The 18,663-nt window shown below is 37.9% G+C and overlaps 2 protein-coding genes across 5 annotated transcripts in view; one reads left to right on the top strand and one right to left on the bottom strand.

Moving 5' to 3' along the window:
• Positions 1–88: 88 nt before the first annotated feature.
• On the top strand, positions 89–16,047 carry UBA5 (ubiquitin like modifier activating enzyme 5). Its single transcript, XM_043508926.1, is given in 13 exon segments — positions 89–277; positions 279–607; positions 3,747–3,792; positions 3,887–3,976; positions 7,381–7,490; positions 7,950–8,036; positions 8,835–8,919; positions 9,852–9,956; positions 10,173–10,300; positions 11,909–12,044; positions 12,793–12,868; positions 13,618–13,724; positions 14,452–16,047. Coding segments are annotated over 13 exon segments (1,557 nt in total). The 5' UTR covers positions 89–103; the 3' UTR covers positions 14,536–16,047.
• The window catches only part of NPHP3 (nephrocystin 3), a 47,732-nt gene continuing 41,979 nt past the window's right edge, over positions 12,911–18,663 (bottom strand). For 3 of the 4 annotated variants that reach the window (XM_038392554.2, XM_043508922.1, XM_043508923.1), the window contains one exon: positions 12,911–18,309. In XM_038392554.2, the coding sequence (XP_038248482.1) occupies positions 18,129–18,309 (181 nt within the window). In that variant the 3' untranslated portion in view covers positions 12,911–18,128. The remainder of the gene's footprint in view (positions 18,310–18,663) is intronic. The other variant, XM_043508924.1, reaches the window with a different exon arrangement.

Genomic DNA, 18,663 nt, shown 5'->3' with positions numbered 1-18,663 from the left:
TATCTTCAAAGTAAAAAACAGTGTCTGTGCCTCCTGTACAGTGCAGTGCATATATCGTCTATAATACCATGCCTTTGGCTTCCATTATCCTAAATAATGCTTCATGTATATCTCGTGTACAGGGCAATATATCTCTGTTCCTCTAATGCAGCCTCTCTACGCGTTGTTACTATCAGATGCAAAGGTTTGGGCTCTGACTTCAGCGGGGCAATCACTAGCATTTATGTGCTATTTATTGGTCGTTATTGTTATGATAATCTGCGCTGCACGCACCAGTAGACTCGCCTCCCCCACCCCATTGCTCCCTGCTGCTCGGGCTCTTTGGTGCCCGGAACTCTCCTCGCGGGCTGGGTTGCGGCGGGGAGGACTCTGGCGGTGGGGCTCCCGGAAGGCTCTCGGGTGTGGGGACGTGTCTCTGCGCTGCCGGGCCGGGCCGGGCCGGGCCGAGCCGAGCCGCTGCCATGGCCTCGGCCAGTCTGGTGGAGAAGCTGCAGCTCCGCGTGCGGGAGCTGGAGGAGGCGCTGGCCAGGGAGCGGGGCGGCGGGCAGGGCCAGCGGGCTCGCGTCGAGAGGATGAGCCCGGAGGTGACCGACTCCAACCCCTACAGGTGACGGCGGGGGGAGCTGCCTTTTGGGGTGGAGGGAGCTGCCCTGTGGGGAGGGGCAGCCAGGTGGGCGTGGGAGGAAGGGACAGCGCTGCCACGGGGCGGGCGGGGAAGGGGCCCTGCCAATGGGGACAGCGGGGACAAGCCTGGCACGTAGGGGCTTGGGGGTGGCAGGGAGGGGTGCTGCCACGTGGGGTGTTGTTATGAAGGAGAAGGAAGAGAGCAGGAGCGAGCACTCTCCTCCACTTTTATTGAGACGAGAGAGAGTTGCCGTATGGCAGGTGTCTGTTGGGGTGGGGATGGTCTGACCCCGACCGCTGTTTAGGAGAGGCTATTTATTAAGCAAAAAGAAAAGGAGTACTTGTGGCACCTTAGAGACTAACAAATTTATTAGAGCATAAGCTTTCGTGAGCTACAGCTCACTTCATCGGATGCCGATGAAGTGAGCTGTAGCTCACGAAAGCTTATGCTCTAATAAATTTGTTAGTCTCTAAGGTGCCACAAGTACTCCTTTTCTTTTTGCGAATACAGACTAACACGGCTGCTACTCTGAAACCTGTTATTAAGCAAAATAAGACATCTGCCCCAGTTCCATTCACTGAGAAGTGGTGCGATGTGCCACCCCACTCCGTCCCCCCGAAACCCTACCTGTCTCTCGGTGATGAATTACAAGATTGTTTTGTATTGTCTGTCTTTGAGAGTGGAGTATTTTACTATGAGTTACTTATGGAGAAGTTACTCGTAAGGAATTAGTATACAGTATTTGGGAGGAAATGGGAGTTGGGACCCCTGGGTTTTCTCCCCACTAATTTACTTTTGCACATTGGGTCATTTAGAGTTTGATTATCAGAGGTGCTGAGGCCCTACAGTGCCTAACTTGTGGGTTTCAGCACTTCTGAGAATCAGTCCCATAACTTTTCTGTGCCTCAGTTTGCCCTGGGATTAAATAATAATATATAGATTTAAAATAGTCCTTCTTTAGGAACACTTCAACTTGTAATACTTTGCACTTATACAGCAATAAAATAATAATATAGAGTAGATACAGTGCTTTTTGTAAAGCACTCTGTTATCCTCTATAAAAAGTGCATATTAGTGCAAAGTATTACTATTTAAAATGGTTCAGCAGCAGGATTGTGTTTAATCCTCTCCATTCTAATTGTCCTCACAACCTGAAAATAGCTCAGTCCCTCCAAATTTCTCTCATAGTCCAGTATTGGAGTTTAAAGGTTGTTCTCCCTGAAAGCTTTTGTTGTTTTGTTTTTTTAAGGTTATCAGATGTTATCAGGGTGTTAGCCTGGAATCTGGAAAGCAGTTATTGCAGCCACATTAGTCCTCAAAATGACTGAAAGTGTGCGCATTCACACATGTGGGGGAGGGATAGCTCAGTGGTTTGAGCACTGGCCTGTTAAACCCAGGGTTGTGAGTTCAATCCTTGAGGGGGCCATTTAGGGATCTGGAGCAAAAACTGGGGATTGGTTCTGCTTTGAGCAGGGAGTTGGACTAGATGACCTCCTGAGGTCCCTTCCAACCCTGATATTCTGTGATGTATACATACACACACATCACATCACATCACATCCTTATCCTGCAAAGAATAATAATGTGAATAGTCTCATTTGTTTCAGTGGGATTATTCACACTAATAAAGTAAAGCATGTAAGTGCTTGCAGCATTGGGGCTTTAGCATTCTATGCATAGAGATGGGTTTCCATTCTCACTTAAAAAGAAAAGGAGTACTTGTGGCACCTTAGAGACTAACAAATTTATTTGAGCACAAGCTTTCGTGAGCTACAGCTCACTTCATTGGATGCATCCAATAAAGTGAACTGTAGCTCACGAAACCTTATGCTCAAATAAATTTGTTAGTCTCTAAGGTGCCACAAGTACTCCCTTTCTTTTTGTGAACAGAGACTAACACGGCTGCTACTCTGAAACCTGTCATTTTCACTTAGTACATGTCCACTTAGCAGTTTTAAGTGTAATGAGCACAGTGGTCTTCAGTTTATTCATTAGAAATCTTTAGAAACTCAGTATGCAGAAGAGTTAAAGACACATTTTACTGAAGTTAGCAGGAAATGTTTTGGTTTTTTCCCCCAAGGTGCTGCTTACAGAATGTGATGGTGATACTAGTGGGTTGGTTGCATGATATAATGATATTGGGGTTTCATTCTGAAGTGTGCCTAATACTTCAACTTTCTGAAATGCATAAACCTTAGAAATAGAATTGGAAAACAAATGAAATAAATGGAAAATAATATAAATTAAGGGTCTCAAATTGTTCTTGATAACAGCTAGCTACAAGTGGGAAATTTAATTATTGTAATCCGCTTTAGCGACTACTTACTATTAGATTTCAGGGAAGAGATTATAGTATCTGGTAAGAAATATGATAGTTTATGTTGGTGTTGATTTCAAAGCCATTAACTCCTTTTCTTTTGAATTTATCAACATTATTGTGTTTATTTTCAAATAAATTACCATTTTACCTTAGTCTCAGTCTTCCAATCGCTAGTACATCTTTAATTGTTTGCTTAAACTTTACTTTTTTAAAAAAAGTGTTATCTTAGCCCTGGTCTACACTGGGGGAGGTCGATCTAAGTTATGCAACTTCAGCTACGTGAATAAAGTAGCTGAATCGACGTACTTAGACCTACTCACTGCGGTGTCTTCACTACGGTGAGTCGACTGCTGCTGCTCCCCCGTCGACTCTGCTTGCATCTCTTATGGCAATGGAGTACAGGAGTTGACGGGAGAGCGCTCAGGGGTTGATCGCTGCCTGCCAATCCGGCAGGTAGTATAGATATACCCTTAGAGGAGTACTATGATAAAACTGAATATATACATATTCTGAATCTTTTTCTTTTAGATACCTTAGTGAAGTAGTGTAACTCTAAATATTTCTGAAATAAAATTATAGATGCTAATCCCTCTTATGTGTCCTTTCTCTGTAATCAAGAATTCCACAGCATTTACTGTGTAACTGTTAATTCTTTTGTGAGCTCCTCTGGGGCTTGTTCTTTGTTGTTCTACTCTTTCAACTTTTTACTGTTGCTCAAATAATTGTATCTCAGTGATTTTGAGAGAGCTTTCCTTGACTGTGTTGGATAGTTTGTTTATTTATTTGTTTTGTTTTTCCTAGCCGTCTGATGGCATTAAAACGAATGGGAATTGTGAAAGATTATGAGGTATGATTATATTTGTTTTAGAAAATAGTTTTTACTTTCTCTCATGAAGGCTACTTTGTAACATACTAATCTGTATTTATTTTTCTTGACACAGAAAATCCGTACCTTTACGGTAGCAATAGTAGGTGTTGGTGGAGTTGGCAGTGTGACTGCTGAAATGTTGACAAGATGTGGCATTGGTAAGGTAATATACACTTTCTTCATGTACCAGTAAACAGATGAACTAGTCCTATATATAATAGGTACTAGCAAGATGGATTTCTTGTTTGAGTCTGCACCAATGTTAAAGTCAGCTGAAGCAAACAAAAGAGTAATACTGACAAAAGCATTGAAAGTGATGAGTCTTCTGAGGTAGCTTGTTCTCTGCCCTTACCTAGGACCTAGTCCTGTATGTTGCAGACCACCCTCAGCTGGGTGCTCCACCCTCTGCAGGATCAGGTTCCTTCTGTATTGCTTTTAGTTCAGCCATAGAAGGCAGTGAAGTGAAAAAAGCTGTTATTAAAGATGGGGGGGGTGCAGAATGCAGAGAAAATTGAGTTCTTCTGTTTCTCATAAAAACAAGAACAAGGGGACATTCAGTTAAATTGAGGGACAATGAATTTAAAACAAATAAGTGGACACAATTTTTCACACAATGTACAGTTAATACATAGAACTCATTGTCAGAAGATATAGAGGCTAAGAGCTTAGCAGCAGGAAAAATTAGATTTATATGGGTAACGAGAACATCCAGAGTTAATATAGTACAGGATTTTTTAAGTGTAAGAAGGGATCTGAACATTCATGCTTCAGGGGAAAAGCTATTCGTAACTCATCCTCATAAGCAGGTTATATCATTTACATAAAATAGCTAGAGACATAAAGGGTTTACAAGAAAACATTCTACAAATACATTAGAAGGAAGAGGAAGAACAAGTAAGCCCATTACTGAATGAGGGTGAAAAAACAATAACAGAAAATGTGCAAATGGCCAAAGTGCTAAATGACTTTTTTGTTTCGGTGTTCACCAAAAAGGCTAGTTGTGATTGGATGTCTAACGTAGTAAATGCCAGTAAAATGAGGTAGGATCAGAGGCTAAAATAGGGAAAGAATAAGTTAAAAATTACTTAATCAAGTTAGATGTCTTCAAATCACCTGTGCCTGATGAAATACATCCTAGAATACTCAAGGAGTTGACTGAGGAGGTATCTGAACCATTAGAGATTATCTTCGAAAAGTCATGGAAGACGGGAGAGATTTCAGAGGACTGGAAAATGGCAAATAGAGTGCCAATCTTTAAAAAGGGAAAAGGACAACCCAGGGAATTACAGGCTAGTCAACTTAACTTCAGTACCCAGAAAGATAATGGAGCAAATAATTAAGCAATCAATTTGAAAACACCTAGAAGATAATAAGCGGTGATAAGTAGTAAGTGGTGATAAGTAACAATCAGCATGGATTTGTCAAGAACAAATCATATCAAACCAACCTAATAGCTTTTTTTTTTTTGACAGGCTAACAAGCCTTGTGGATAGGGGGGAAGTGGTAGATGTGGTATATCTTGACTTTAGTAAGGCCTTTGATACTGTATCACGTTACCTTCTCATAAACAAATTAGGAAAATACAACCTAGATGGAGCTACTGTAAGATGGGTGGGTGCATAACTGGTTGGAAAACTGTTCCCAGGGAGTAGTTAGTTGTCAGTGTTTCACAGTCAAGCTGGAAGAGCATATTGAGTTGGGTCCCACAGGGATCACTTCTGGGTCTGGGTCTGGGTCTGTTCAGTATCTTCATCAATGATTTAGATACAGTAATGGCTGAGAGAGTACACTTATAAAGTTTGTGCATGATACCAAGCGGGGAGGGGTTGCAAGTGCTTTGGAGGATAGGATTAAACATCAAAATGATCTGGAGAAATAGTCTGAAGTAAATAGGATGCAATTCAGTAAGAAAACATGCAAAGTACTCCTCTTAGGAAGGAACAATCAGTTGCACACATACAAAATGGGAAATGACTGCTTAGGAAGGAGTACTGAGGAAAGGGATCTGGGGGTCATAGTGGATCACAAGCTAAATATGAGTCAACAGTGTAACACTGTTGCAAAACAAGTAAACATAATTCTGGGATATATTAACAGAATTGTTGTAAGTGACATGAGAAGTAATTCCTCTGCTGTACTCCACACTGATTACGTCTTAACTGGAGTATTTTGCCCAAATCTGGGTTCCACATTTCAGGAAAGATGTGGACAAATTGGAGAAAGTCCAGAGAAGAGCAACAAAAATGATTAAAGGTCTAGAAAACATGATCTATGAGAGAAGATTGAAAAAAATTGTGTTTGAGTTTGGAGAAGAGAAGATTGAGAGGGGACATAACAGCTTTCAAGTACATTAAAGGTTGTTACAAAGAGAAGGGAGAAAAATTGTTCTCCTTAGCCTCTGAGGATAGGAATTTATCAATGCAATGGGCTTAAATTGCAGCAAGAATGGTTAGGTTGGACATTAGGAAAAACTTCCTAACTGTCAGGGTGGTTAAGCACTGGAATAAATTGTCTGGGGAGGCTGTGGAATCTGTCATTGGAGATTTTTAAGAGCAGGTTAGACAAACATCTGCTAGGGATGGTCTAGATCAGTGGTTCTCAACCAGGGGCCAGGGGGGCATGAGCAGGTTTCAGGGAATCTGCCAAGCAGGACCAGTGTTAGACTCACTGGGGCCCAGGGCAGAAAGTCTAAGCCCTGCCACACAAGGGTGAAGCTTGAGCCTTGCCACCAAGGGCTGAGGCAGAAACGTGAGCAACTCAGCTTTGCAGGGTGCCCTGTGACGTGGGGTGCTGGGCAACTGCCCTGCTTGCTGCTACTTAACGCCGGCCCTGGCTTTTTAATGCAGAAAAAGAGTTATTGTGGCACAGGTGGGCCATGGAGTTTTTACAGCATGTTGGGGGATGGGCCTCAAAAAGAAAAAGGTTAAGAACTCCTGGTCTAGATAATACTTAGTCCTGCCATGAGTGCAGGGGACTGAACTAGATGACCTCTCTAGGTCTCCTTCAGTCCTGTGATTCTATGATTTCTTCTGAAGCAGCTGGTAATGGCCTCTATCTAAGACAGGATACTAGACTCTTTTTGGTCTACTGACCTGGTAAGAATTGATATATCAGATGTTCTTCTGTATTAGCTAGTCATTCAAAATAAGTAATTGTTCTCTACACGCTAGAGTTGCAACTCAAAAATACAATCAGAAATTAGCTTGAAATAATCACATGTAGGAATGTCAAAAGAACAGTCACTAAAGTTAGTGTCTGTTGATGTGGATAATCTGCTGAATGTTCTGCTTATCTTAGATAAATGTGTTCTGTTAATCATCGTTCTGGTGACTTGATCTGAACAGTTTGGTGTTCTCAGGTCTTAGTGACAGTAGTTTAGGGCCCAGTCCTGCAGTCCATACACCTCCGTAATGATTTGCACATGAGTTGACTCAGTAAAATGGATGGAAATACTCACGTGTGTTTCTAGGATCAGAGCCTGTCAGTTTGCTGTTTATAATACCAACATGGTGTTCATCAGCAGAGACCATTGAAAATTCATATATATTATTATAATCTTCATTGTAGCTGCTACTGTTTGATTATGACAAGGTGGAGTTGGCGAACATGAACAGACTCTTCTTCCTACCTCATCAAGCTGGACTAAGTAAAGTGCAGGCAGCGGAGCACACTTTGAGGTATATAGTGGGGATCAAATATGTTTAACATGAGATGTTAATTCAAACTCAGACATTTCACTGTACAAAAAAAAACCGCAACAAAGTAGCGTGTTCATATGGAGTCAAAGGACTGATCTGCACTAGAATTTTTGCTGGTATAATGTAGGGTAGATGTAGGATATTTTTTGTTTGTTGTTGTTTGTTACTGACATTTTTACACTGGAAAAGCCTTAGTGCAGATGCAGTTAGACCAGCAAAAAGTGATTTTTGCCAGTAAAGTTTTCATTCAGAGAACTGGCATAAGCTACACTATGCTAGAAGGGTTTGCCAGAATAGCTATACTAGCTAACCTTTCCTAAGCTAAAGTGCGTTTCTAAAAACTCCAGCAGTGCTTGTGACTTGGATGAGTTGAGGGAGTTCTTTGAGGTTGTTAATGCATTCATTATCACTGTTGACTGATTTTATTTTCTTTACAAGGAATATTAATCCTGATGTTCAGTTTGAAGTACATAACTACAATATCACAACAGTGGATAACTTCCAACATTTCATGGATAGAATAAGGTAAAATGTTTTGAGAAACGCACACAACTTCTTTTGATGTTTGCTAGTAAATAAAGTCTAAAATACTCTATTGGCTTCATAATTTTTTTAAACGTTAGGCCTCCAACTGGAAAACAATCACATTTTATGTAAAATATATGTATATAAAGACACTTTTTTGTTTCCTAGCTCTGTTATTCAAGTAGATCTTGGTAAATAGCAGTACTTTTGTCTCACTTGAAATTAAATTTGTTCCATGTTTATATTAGTGTATTTTTAGCTTTCCAGCCAAATTAAAGATTCCATATGTTGTCATACTTCTTTAAAAAGACATCAAATTGCACAATCCCTTCTTTTGAGTATCTTGACTCTCATTTCCATTGAAAATAACACAATTAATATCTCAGAAATTAGTTCTGAAATGACTGCAGATATGTTATGCAAAGAGAAACCATTAGGGGAAATAAAAATTTATTCGACATTTCTTGAAATTTGTAAGAGGTGCATATTATGCCCAGTGAAATTTCCTTTAGTCTGAAATATCCTCTTATCTGAATCTCTTACAACTCCTCAGATGATCCCATTTGTAAGGACTGCCTTTTTACTTAATTTTATGGATGTCGCTGCACATTTTGGATAAACAAGGTTTTATTGAATTGTTTGAGACTCTGTGAGTGTTAAATAGGATTCAGATTATTTTGTTAGATAGGAATATATTTCCCATCAATTTATGTAATGAAAAGAATGAAATGTCTTGACTACAATTTTAATAATGTGTTTTGCAAACCTTCCTCATGTAAACTGTGGTATTTACTTTAGTTATGGTGCGTTAGAAGAAGGGAAACCTGTTGATCTTGTACTGAGCTGTGTGGACAACTTTGAAGCTCGTATGGCAATTAACACTGTAAGTACAGCATCTGAGGTCTGCACATACACTTGCGGGTTTGCTAATATATTCTTCCATTATTATTATTTACAGAAGTTATGTGCACCATAAAGAAGGCAAAACCTTGTTAAGGAATCTGTTGATATATGTGAAACTAAGGAAATGAGATTTTTATTCAGTTCTTGGAGCATAAAGAGTAGACGTAAAACAGGTTACATGTGATAGTAGGTAATGGTTAGTAAAGGAAAAGTGTATTTTTCGTTAAATTTTATTTGTATTGTCATCTTGTAAACCCTGTCTAAATTCACTAATGACTTTCTTTGTATAACTATCCCATAGAAAATTTGATAAGAATCATTATATTTTTATGTACATTATTAAGGCAGTATACAGTTTTTACTGTGCATTTTCCCTTCACAGTTGTAACAAATGCAGTGTATTTTCCACAACACACATTTTTGTTGTCATCCACCTGCTAGCTTGATCAGCATGTGTATATATGATGCATATAATTATATAAATATTAGATATCCATGCTTGTGTGTGTAAAACAAACATAATTAAAGGGAGAAAACAGTAAAGAAATTGAACAGAAAATCCTAATACACCATATTAGACTCCTGGGCCCTGATCTAGCAACTGTGAGTTGGAGCCCTGTACATGTGCAGAGCCCCATTGATTTTTATGCCGCTCCAGACAAGTGCAGAGATCTGCCTTCCTGAATCCAATACCCATATTTCGACTTCAGTTTTTATTATTGTCACTAAAACAAAGCACAGAAATAGTTTATAGTAATACCTCTTTTAATCTGACAGTTCTTTTTTCTTCGGGGCTTTAATGGGTAAAAGTCACAGATTCATCAGTATAATGCATGATTTCTAATAACCTTTTGCAACAAACTTCTACAGTGTTATTTTATTGCAACTCTTGTGTATGTTTGTTCTTTCAAGGCCTGCAATGAGCTTGGACAAATGTGGATGGAATCTGGAGTGAGTGAAAATGCAGTCTCGGGACATATACAATTTATCATACCTGGTGAATCTGCTTGTTTTGCGGTATGCAGTCCTTGGCCAAGGGGTCCTTTTCTGAAATCTGGGATCCACTGGATTTCTAGTTTGTGCTTTTAAAAACAGGATGTGTGGTGTGAAACTGGTATTTCAAGGCTATATAGCCACAACTTGTATTAGTTCAGAGTAATTCTGGTTATTGCCTTTGCGTGGTCTGAGGTTTTTATTCGTTTTTTTTAATGAGATTTTTTTTTCTCCCTCCAGTGTGCTCCCCCGCTTGTAGTTGCTGCCAACATTGATGAAAAAACCTTAAAACGAGAGGGAGTTTGTGCAGCCAGCCTTCCTACCACTATGGGAGTAGTTGCGGGGATTCTTGTACAAAATGTTCTGAAGTAAGTTATTTGAATGAACTTCTGTGAGTAAACCTACAATATCTTGGTATAAAGAATCCATCAGGCTTTTTTCTGATAATTTTAAGAGCTTCACATCTTGAGGACTTTATAAGCTTATGAGATGCGTGATTTTTCTTTCCCAGTGACAGATCTGCCTCTTTCATACACTCTCATTTGCAAAGGTGTTTGCTTAAAGGAGTTGATACCAAGATATGTGATATGTGGGTACATCTACACTGTAAAACAAAACCCTACTGCAGCGAGTCTCAGAGCCTGGGTCAACTGACTCAGGTGCTGTGCGGCTAAAAACAGCAATGTAGATGTTCCTGCTTGGGTTTGAACCCATACTCTGAAACCTGGGGGCGGGGGAGGCTGGGTCTCAGAGCCCAGGCTCCAGCCTAAGCAAAAAAGCCTACACTACTGTTTTCAGCTCTTTAGCGTGAGCCCAAGTTAGCTGATTCAGGCTCTGAGACTTGCTGCCATGTGTGTTTTTCCCCCAATGTAGACACGTCCCTGAGTCACTAAATTTTGTTTTGCAGCTACCGTTTTCTACAGATCGTTTCAAGTACTCGTTTGCGATACTTGGTTTTTTATTCATATTGAATTACGAAGCCTTGAAAAGCGTCTTTGTTTCCTTTGCACAAAGCATGGGAAGAGAGTTAGTCTTGCATAGTTTCTGTTCAGTGATGCCAAACAGCTGTAAATATTTTTACTGTATAGTAAAATTTTCTACAAGTAATATCACATACTCCAACTGTTCAAAGAACTATGTCCATGAGAAATTTTGAACAATTCTGTGTGCATAAATTTATATTTCCCTTTCCTTATTTTTAAGTCTGGAAAATAGGATTTTTGTCTCTTGAGTTTGTGTGCTAAAATTCTATTTTAGACACTCATTCTGGGGATAATTGTCCAGATGCTGTTAGCTGCAGATGACCAATTAAAAACAATCCAGATCTTGTGAAGTAAAACGGGGTTGTTTTGCCTTCAACCACAGAGGTGTTCATTGACTTTAGTATATGTTGCGTGAATGCCTTTATGTAAAGGCAGAATTTGGTCCTGTAGGAATAAATATAAGAAATTAAATATTTTTAGTGTGGGATTTCCAAGAGGTCAGCCTGGCCTAATATTGCTCCCACTGAACAGTTTTCTTCAGTGGGAGGAGAGTTAAACCAACGTTACTTACTTTTGAAAATTCCATCCTGTCTGAATGGGATTGGACACAAGTAGGGTGGAGGTTGCACCATGACACATTCTAAACTTATCATTTTCTAGATTTGCGATCAAGTCTCAAATTTCATCCGTGATCCATCTCTCGTCTTTATACCTATACAAACACAGGGCCAAATTCTCATGCAGTATAATTCAGAATAGCTCCATTATTTGATAAAGCTATGCTGATTTACACCAAGTGAGGATCTACTACATAATTTCTGAAGTGGGTATAGGTAATTTAAAACCAAATACCAGTAATTTAGGGTACCAATACAGTATCACAACTGAGGGGTACAAAAAATAACATCTGGAAAAAACATTTAGGCACTCGCTCTCAATCTGTGAACAAGAAAATATTTTCATTTCACTGTAGTTCTCATTCTGTTTTTCCAGGTTTTTATTAAATTTTGGTACTGTGAGTTACTATCTTGGTTACAATGCGATGCAGGATTTTTTTCCAACTATGGCCATGAAACCAAACCCACACTGCGATGACAAAAATTGCAGGAAACAGCAGGAAGAATACAAGGTAAAAATCCATCTGATAATGCATGCTGAAGATCTGTGGTAAATAAAGCATATCATTCAGAATTGAAGCAGTGTTGACAGGCTGTTTCCTGCTGGTTGCACGAACTTTAAAGTTAGATGATTTGAAATATTTTTAGAAGTATTTGTAGGTTATCTTAAAGTAGAAGGTAAGCAAAATGACTTATGCAAATTTATCACTTTGCAAAAGAAAACCCCAATCAAATATTTGTCACTTAGGCCCCAATCCTGTAACCTCTTACATATGTGGTTAACAGTGTGCAAAGATGACATTTAATGGATTTCTTTAAAAAATTATGCTTTGCTTTCTGATGAATAAAGAAGATTTAAACTGTTGTTTTTTATATTATTAAAAATATTAGGAGTGTCACCTTTGGCTTTCCCTACTTTTGCTCTAAGATTTGTTGAAGATTTAAAGACGATGTATATTGTAGGTTCTCTTAACCCCTTAATTGAAGAGTGAGTGTTTGAATATTCAAAGTCTTATTTTCCCAAAAATTTTCATTAGTCATTGATGTTGAATTGGAGGAAAAAATTCTTTCAGGCCTTCTTTATACATAGTAAAGGAGCATGTCCTTTTTTAATCCTGTTTAGGTCACCCTTAAACGTTTCCTAAAAGGCCATAAACAAACTCACATAAATATTTAGAATGACTTTACTCTCAATCTTTCAACAAAAATAACCACAATTTAATGTTTTTGTTTTGTTTTTTTTCCATGTTCTCTCTTCAGGAAAAAATGGCTGCACAACCAAAACTAGTAGTAGTTGAACGGGAAGAAGAAATAGTGCATGAAGACAATGACTGGGGTAAGCAATCACCTCAAACTTGAACGGACACCACCAAACAACTCAGGGAATTTAACTAATCTTTATTAAACACTATCGGTTACTCACATTTTTTCACTTCTAATAAATCTGACAATTAAACTAAATCAATGTTAATGTTTTGATTCTCATACTGAACAGGTTAAAATTTAGTCTCAAAACTACAGAAGTATATTTAAGTAAAATATTTTCATTTTATTTCTTTAATCTTGTGAAAATATATATTCATTAGATTTTATAGGATCTTTTGTACAAAACTTAAGCTTGAGTCTAAGTTTATCTGCATGTCCCTTTAAATATCTTGTCAACGAATCTTCATTATAACGAAGTTTCAGTAACATATATAATGCCCTTACAGGGAATTTAACAACTGAGAAAATTGCTGGGCTGAAACTGTCAGCAAACTTGTCAAATAATTAAATTCATATATTCTTGAAATGGTTACTCTCTGAATATTGTATTTTTAATAAAATGAAAATATAAGCTTACTATCAGGAAAAAAAAGTCCTTACAATGAATGACTTAAACTATGAAAGAGTACCAATAGGGGAGTTGAAAGGCCCATTCCTGGAGCCACTTAAAAGGTCTCTTACTGGATGTACTGTTAAAGTACTTTTTTTTATTTTAATAAGCTCTGGTTGCTGCAGTTTTCATCTAATGGTAATAAATAAACTGTAATCAGAGAATCAAAGGTAAATAATTAGTTGACATTTTGACTTTTTGATACTTAGGTATTGAGCTAGTATCAGAGGTTTCAGAAGAGGAGCTGAAGGCTGCTTCTGGTCCACTTCCTGATCTTCCAAAGGGAATTACAGTAGCATATACTATACCAAACAAGGTAATGTTAAGTCCCCTTTTTTTATAGATTTATTTAATGATGGTATTAGAAGGTTCTATATTATGTGAAACTAGTTAACAATGAAAACACTGTAAAGCAGTTGTCTGCAGTATCCTTTGGAATGTACTAAAAAGCATTCAGTTATTACATAAACTGATGAAAATACATGAGTTATCAACTTATTACCATTTGTCCATGGTAAAACTCCATCTGTAACAATTCTAGTAAAATAATTGCATGCCTATAAATTCAATCTGAGTATATTTTACAATCAAATTATTATTGCTTGAGTCTGAACAATACAATTATTTTAAACAATTTATTAGTTTATTGAAACTAGTTCTGAGGGCAACAGAATTGAATGAATTTCAGTTTCTCTATTTTTGTTGAGGTTTAAGCACACTGAGGAATTTCCCAGTTGTTTAGGCAGTCAAAACCATTTTTTACAAATTACTTTTATCCTTTAAGAAAGATGCAGTCAAATTACCATAAAACTGAAGCTCGGTCTGTGGGAGGTTTAACTTCCATACTTATGCATCAGAACCTCATTTTCTTAAATCCTAATCAGAATGGAGTTTGGGTCAGATGTATAAAACTGTAAATGGCTATGGAATAGCTTAGTTGTAATGTTTGGGCCTGATCTTGCAAGAACTCTGTAATCTGAACTCCATGGGTCCTGTTTTATTCACAGCAAAGAAACTAAATTTTTTCCCCTTTTTGCCAATAGGAAGAGAATGTTGTAGGTGGGGAAACAGTGGCAGAGCCTAAGGAAAGCCTAGAAGAACTCATGGCCAAGATGAAGAATATGTAGGGAAATGGAATATTGATTTAAACATTCGGGATCTTACACTAGAGCTGGATCAAGAAATAAGGTCCTGTAAGAAATTCCAGTCTTAAAACTTGAACTTTTGGTAAAACCGAACTATAAAAACTTTCAGATGGCATCTCATAACTGTATTCTGGTGTCTATATACTGCTTTAAAATACAAAGTTGTAATACTGTAAGTTTTCATTTCTCATCATGCTAGGGTCCAAATCTCTAGGGGAAAATTTAAGATAATAGACAAACTGACACAAAGTTAAGCATAGCACCTGATGTGGAATGATATTCCACATGTTGGCAATATCGGGGGAAATTAAAGGTGGAGTAACCTTGTCTGGATAGAGTGGTTCAGGGGATTGATAATGGAGTCTTTAACACGTACGTTAGTGCTTCAAATGCATACCAGATTTGTGGTAGTTTATCATAGAATATCAGGGTTAGAAGGGACCTCAGGAGGTCATCCAGTCCAACCCCCTGCTCAAAGCAGGACCAATCCCCAATTTTTGCCCCAGATCCCTAAATAGCCCCCTCAAGGATTGAACTCACAACCCTGGCTACAGTTCAATGGGCTATGTTGTCTAAATTTGTAGCATGGCTATACCTGTTTTGTGGGTAAATGGAAGGCTTCAATCTTTTCATAGGCCATAAATTTCACTAGAAATATTGTAAAAGGTTGAGTGATTTCAGTTTGTGTCACATCCCTATTCTTTCTTAAACAAGTATTTGTGCATACATTGCTTTGTGTTTGATAGTGGTGTAAGTATGCAGTTGTTAGGCACAAGTGTTTTGGTATGAATTCTTTGTTACCTGGTCAATGACTCAGTTGGCCAAAACAGCTCCTAATGTCGTCATCACTGCAGTTGTCAGCCATTTGTTTACATAGTAAACATGCTTATGACTTATCACTAAAAAAAAAAAAACTAACTGCACAGGAAATTTCAGTCTTTTCAAAAACACCTACAAACCTTTCTTTGTTTACTTTTAAAAGCTGGTTATTCTAAACTCCATTTAGAATTATTTGGCTAGCATTTAGCTCAGGGGTTCTCAAACTGGGGGTCACAAGGTTATTACGTGGGGGGGGGGTTGCGAGCTGTCAGCCTCCACCCCAAACCCCACTTTGTCTCCAGCATTTATAATGGTGTTAAATATATAAGTGTTTTTAATTTATAACGGGGAGTCGCACTCAGTAGCTTGCCTTGTGAAAGGGGTCACCAGTACAAAAGTTTGAGAATCACTGATTTAGCTATTACTTTACATGGCTGACAGCTTTATAAAAAGGCAACTATTTACAATTTTATCCTATGTACAGTTTTACAAAAATAGTAATTAATACATATATAAAATTATTGGAGAGATGTTAGTATATGCAAAATAGTTCTTGACTTCTGAATTTAGTTAGTAAAGCAACTTTTACACTTGCCCATTCCAAATTGTAAAGTGAAGTGGTGGAGTCAAGACCTAACTTCGCAGAAGATTGTGTACCAGTGTTTAAAACTAATTTAAAAAGAACCATAGTATTTCTCTGACTGGGAAATCTAGCGGAAATTTCTGATTTTTTTGCAATTAAGTGAACAATCAACACTTCAGTGTTGTATATTTTTGCTAACTTTGTTCATTTATGTAGTAAGCCACAATATATAGTCAACTTAAATTTTTAACAGTGAATCTTAATAATGAGACCTTGCTATGGGTCTGTACTATTAAATCTCTGCTGGTACACTGGAAGACACTATCAGTTTTGATGTGAAGTTCTACTGTGTTCATTAAGTTGTACAGAATTTGGCTTATACCAAATATACAAACGCTTCACTTTCATGTACGAACAGGACTTGGTGGGACATATTTTCTACAGAAGAAGACTCGAGAGCTGTTTCACTTGTTTCGGACACCATTACAAAGAAGTCAAACATCCATCTGTTTGAAATTTAGACTATTACAATTTTTGTCTAGATTAAAAACCACTTTTCCTATGCTGCAAGAACCTTATATCATTTGTGTAATCTGTTAGAAGTTTCTTCAACTAAGTTTTAGTGCTGAATGTCAGTTTTGATTTTGTACATTTTTCATTGCAGCAGTATAAAACTAATCGTTCAAGTTACATTCTTATTTAAATATTTTTTTCTATTCAGAAAAAGTGCTGAATGGGGGAGTAGGGAGATTGACTTGATTGCTTACCATAAAAGGGGGAAAAAGGAGAAGATAGATAGTATCCCTTTGAGATAAACAGCCTCGACACTTTAAGACTAGCTGAATAAATGGATTAGTTCATGAATGAAGTTTCTTCATAGATCTGACACTCTGAACTCTAAAATATGAAAAGAAGCATGTAATTTTTAAATTAGTGAATTTATTAAATGTATTCTATTGTTTGTAAACAGACTTAATTGATCATTGGAACTAACTGGGAGAAATACTCCATTGTACGTTTAATACAAATCAGCTTACTGCTATTCACTGATGCTATTCAGTTCTTTCTCCTGGTTAATACAAGCATGCTTATACTGGAGTTTAATGAGCAGTTTTTCTCTACTAAAACTGAGAGGTGTGCACCAGTCCCCAATTAATTCCTAATATTTTTCTCTCTGGCTACTTATTGAAAAAGCATATTCCTACTAAAAATAAGTGGCTATAACAGACACCAATTAAAAAGCTTTAGCTAGAGAGAACAAAAACATCAGTCAGAGCTTGTCTACATCTTCAGTTCATACATGACAAGCGGGGATGTAAATCTACAGTGCATTAGCATGCCGCACACTAAGAGGCCGTGTGGATTTTGCTACCATACACTAAAAGTTCTGTAGTACACTTCAATCTGTTTCAAAACAGAGTTTAAATCAAAACACACTATAGAAATTTGTGTGTGTGATATCAGGGTCCCAATGGCCAGTTAGTGTGAAGGCTGGTGTGCTGCAGATTTACCATGCACAAACTGACCACATAGACAAGCCCTCTGTCAACAACCATGATTTAAAAAACATTTACTAAGAACCCAGTTTCCTTTGCCTAAGTTTCCTTAAAGCCAAAACATGTGCAGGTGAAGTTTGGGGGTATTTTTCTTCTTTTGGTGGAAACACAATACATGGTTCTCAAAATTACTGTGTCCCTGAATAACAAAGTGCTCCTGAAAAGACGGAAAGGTACAGTAACAAAATTCTACAAACACCATAACAGTGTGGACACTGAAGGAACTGATGTGGAATAAAAACTAGTAGCTATTTTGCTGATTATACCCTGCAGCTCACAGGTCTTCTACTAAAAAGAGGTCTAGAGAAAAAACAAAACTGATGTTTTCTGGCATTACAGCTTCAGTCTGAACAACAACTACTAGAACACACTCAGCAGTCTTTCACTAAATGCCTATGTGTAACACAGAGGTAACTTTGTACCACATGGTCCACAAAAAAGTTAGCACGAACAGAAATATTTTAAATTAAAATGTAAAATTTTGTTCATATTTTCATTCATCACAAACATTTTATCTCCTAAAATCATTTTTTAATCTCTGAAGCATGCTTAGATTTTTTTTAATACTTTAACCATCAAGCATTCTTCACTAGCATTTGTTTTTGTGCCAGTTTGCATCACCTTTGTCCATGGTCTAGAAAAACATTTGGAGATAATGTACTTCTTAAACTGAAAGTGTCTCCACTTGATGAGGGTCGGGAAGCTGCTTTTCCTCCTATCAACAAAGTCTCTGCTTCTTTGATTTCCATGGCTCTCTTGTACAGCTCGGCAGCCTTCTCGAAATCTCCTCCTTCATAGCTTTGGGAGAGAAACCAAAATTTAACCAACCCTGCCCCACCAACTCAGTCCTGTACTGAAGTCTGCAAAAACAAAATACAATTAAACAGCAAAAAACTTTGTTAATGCTGAGTTCAGATTGCCTGGTGTTAACTTGTGCCCTTCCAGGATATTGAGTTCAGCAAAAATGTCTGAAAACAAGGAAATACAAAGGTGAGGTAAGGTAAAGGATCATACAACCTTAACTCTGCCCTGCTGGAGCTGGCACTAGCCACTAGGAATTATCAGCATGCACTCCAGTTGCATTCACTGTGTTAAGTGTAACTGTATTGCATCATGGAGGAATAAGTTGAAACAGCTTGGAAGAGTTGTGAT

This window comes from Dermochelys coriacea, chromosome 2, assembly GCF_009764565.3.
Source record: "Dermochelys coriacea isolate rDerCor1 chromosome 2, rDerCor1.pri.v4, whole genome shotgun sequence".
Classification (NCBI taxonomy): Eukaryota; Metazoa; Chordata; order Testudines; family Dermochelyidae; genus Dermochelys; species Dermochelys coriacea.
This window is presented reverse-complemented; position numbering and strand designations above follow the sequence as displayed.